Raw genomic sequence first — 2,028 nt, 5'->3', positions numbered from 1 at the left:
TGTAGAAGTGGTAATGGTAGTAATGGTAGTGGTAGAAGTGGTAGTGGTAGTAGTGGTAGTAGTGGTAGTAGTTGTAGAAGTGGTAGTGGTAGTAGTAGTGGTAGTAGTAGTAATGGTGGTGATAGTAGTTTGTTTCTGTGTCAAAAGTTGAGAAGCTCCCCTTGTATTGTGTGCTCTGAGTTCCTTCAATCTTTTCATCGTGTTCGAAACTTGTACGTTGAATATTGTTCTTGCTCAGCTTCCAACTTTAAACAATACCTGGTGTGCTCACATCAACATAAAACAATACCTGGCGTGCTCACATCAACATTAAACAATACCTGGTGTGCTCACATTTTTAGCTTTATTGTAGCCTTTTTGAGGTAGAAAAAAAGTTGAGCGAAGAAAAGTTAGAGTTGAGAGCAGGAGAAGTGTTATGTTTCATCAAAGAGAAAATGTGATTTTATGTTCCTTCCACTGTAGATCATACGACTTATTCTGTATGTAAATTTAGAAGCTCTTTTTCTATCTTATTTGCAAGCTTTAGCCTTGACGTTTGCATACTGGGATAAAAATAGATTGTTAAGATGATGGGAAGAATTTGTTTGACCTTGACCTTGCAGGTCTTTCCTCCTGTGGGGCGTGGTGGGGCGCACCAAGCAATGCCTGGACTTCACGGCGACCGTCCACGTGTTCCACTTCCTGGCCTGCTGGTACAGCTACGGATTTGTCCCCATCACGTTTTGGTGGTGGGTCACCAACGTGGGCTGTGTCGCTCTCACCACCGTCATGGCAGAGTTCTTGTGCATGCGCTCCGAGATGAAAGCCATTCCTGTGGGGATGGGGCCAAAGGTTGACTTGTAATGTCCAGTCAAGATTGGCAGGTTGTATTTGATTTCTCTGGTAGGGGGCCTACTGTGATGGGAATTTGTGTATGTGGCTGTTGTCTTTGTCATAAATGGGGGGGTGTCTGTGTGTGTTTGGACAGTGCACTCGTAATGAACTCTTTGAGGTGGGGAACAACAAATGTACCCAAGGACAAGCTTGCCAGCCATATGGAAAATGTTGAGCTTGTGGAGGAGTTCTGTGAGGGCAGACACAGACGTGTAGAATGACAGTCCAGTCCATTTAGAAAAGACTCTGCTATGACAGTCCAGTCCATTTAGAACAGACTCTGCTATGACAGTCCAGTCCATTTAGAACAGACTCTGCTATGACAGTCCAGTCCATTTAGAACAGACTCTGCTGTGACAGGAACTTGGACAGAACAGTGAGAAATCAAATCCATGTTTTTTTTCCTCTACAAGTGTAAGTACTATGAACCTGGCCATAACAGGTTTCAATTTTCGCTGACTCGGATACTGTTCTTGCAGCGCCTGAACTTGCTTTCGATCCGTCAAATCATTTAAATTTGTCTCAACCAAGACATTTGGCATGTTTGTATGATCGCTTGCCTAAACACAAACTTTCAACCCACCCCCCCCCCCCATAGTATTGGGGTCACTGATCGATTCCGTCTCAGTGTCAGCAAAACAGCCCTCTAGAAAAGGATCTGCGGTAATCGAATGTATGTTTATATGCTGCAGTAATCGAATATATGTGTGTATGCAGCGGTAATCGAATATATGTGTGTATGCAGCGGTAATCGAATATGTAAATTATGTGTGTATGCAGCGGTAATCGAATATGTAAATTATTTGTGTATGCAGCGGTAATCGAATATGTAAATTATGTGTGTATGCAGCGGTAATCGAATATGTAAATTATGTGTGTATGCAGCGGTAATCGAATATGTAAATTATGTGTGTATGCAGCGGTAATCGAATATGTAAATTATGTGTGTATGCAGCGGTAATCGAATATGTAAATTATGTGTGTATGCCGGAAGAAAGGTACCAAAAGTCACCACAGACCATTTTGAGCTACAGGCTGATAATGACAATAAATCACTTTTTGACCAAAATGTGTTTCCATTAAATAGGCAGCTTAGTGAACATGCTCGCAGCAGGGCGATACGCCCAATAGATTTTTGTGACTGGCCGTGAAGCC

The 2,028-nt window shown here is 42.6% G+C and overlaps 1 protein-coding gene across 1 annotated transcript in view; it reads left to right on the top strand.

Annotated features, from left to right (window-relative positions):
- Positions 1 to 1,804, top strand: part of LOC101855670 (protein SYS1 homolog) — a gene marked incomplete at its 5' end in the record, with an annotated part of 25,037 nt that extends 23,233 nt beyond the window's left edge. The window contains 1 exon segment of the mRNA XM_005105531.3: positions 603 to 1,804. Within this exon segment, the coding sequence (XP_005105588.1) occupies positions 603 to 843 (241 nt within the window). The 3' untranslated portion in view covers positions 844 to 1,804.
- Between the last annotated feature and the right edge of the window lie 224 nt (positions 1,805 to 2,028).

This window comes from Aplysia californica, unplaced genomic scaffold (genome assembly GCF_000002075.1).
Source record: "Aplysia californica isolate F4 #8 unplaced genomic scaffold, AplCal3.0 scaffold00475, whole genome shotgun sequence".
Lineage (NCBI taxonomy): Eukaryota > Metazoa > Mollusca > Gastropoda > Aplysiida > Aplysiidae > Aplysia > Aplysia californica.
Note: the sequence above shows the minus strand (reverse complement) of the source record. Positions and strands in the feature narration are given on the sequence as shown.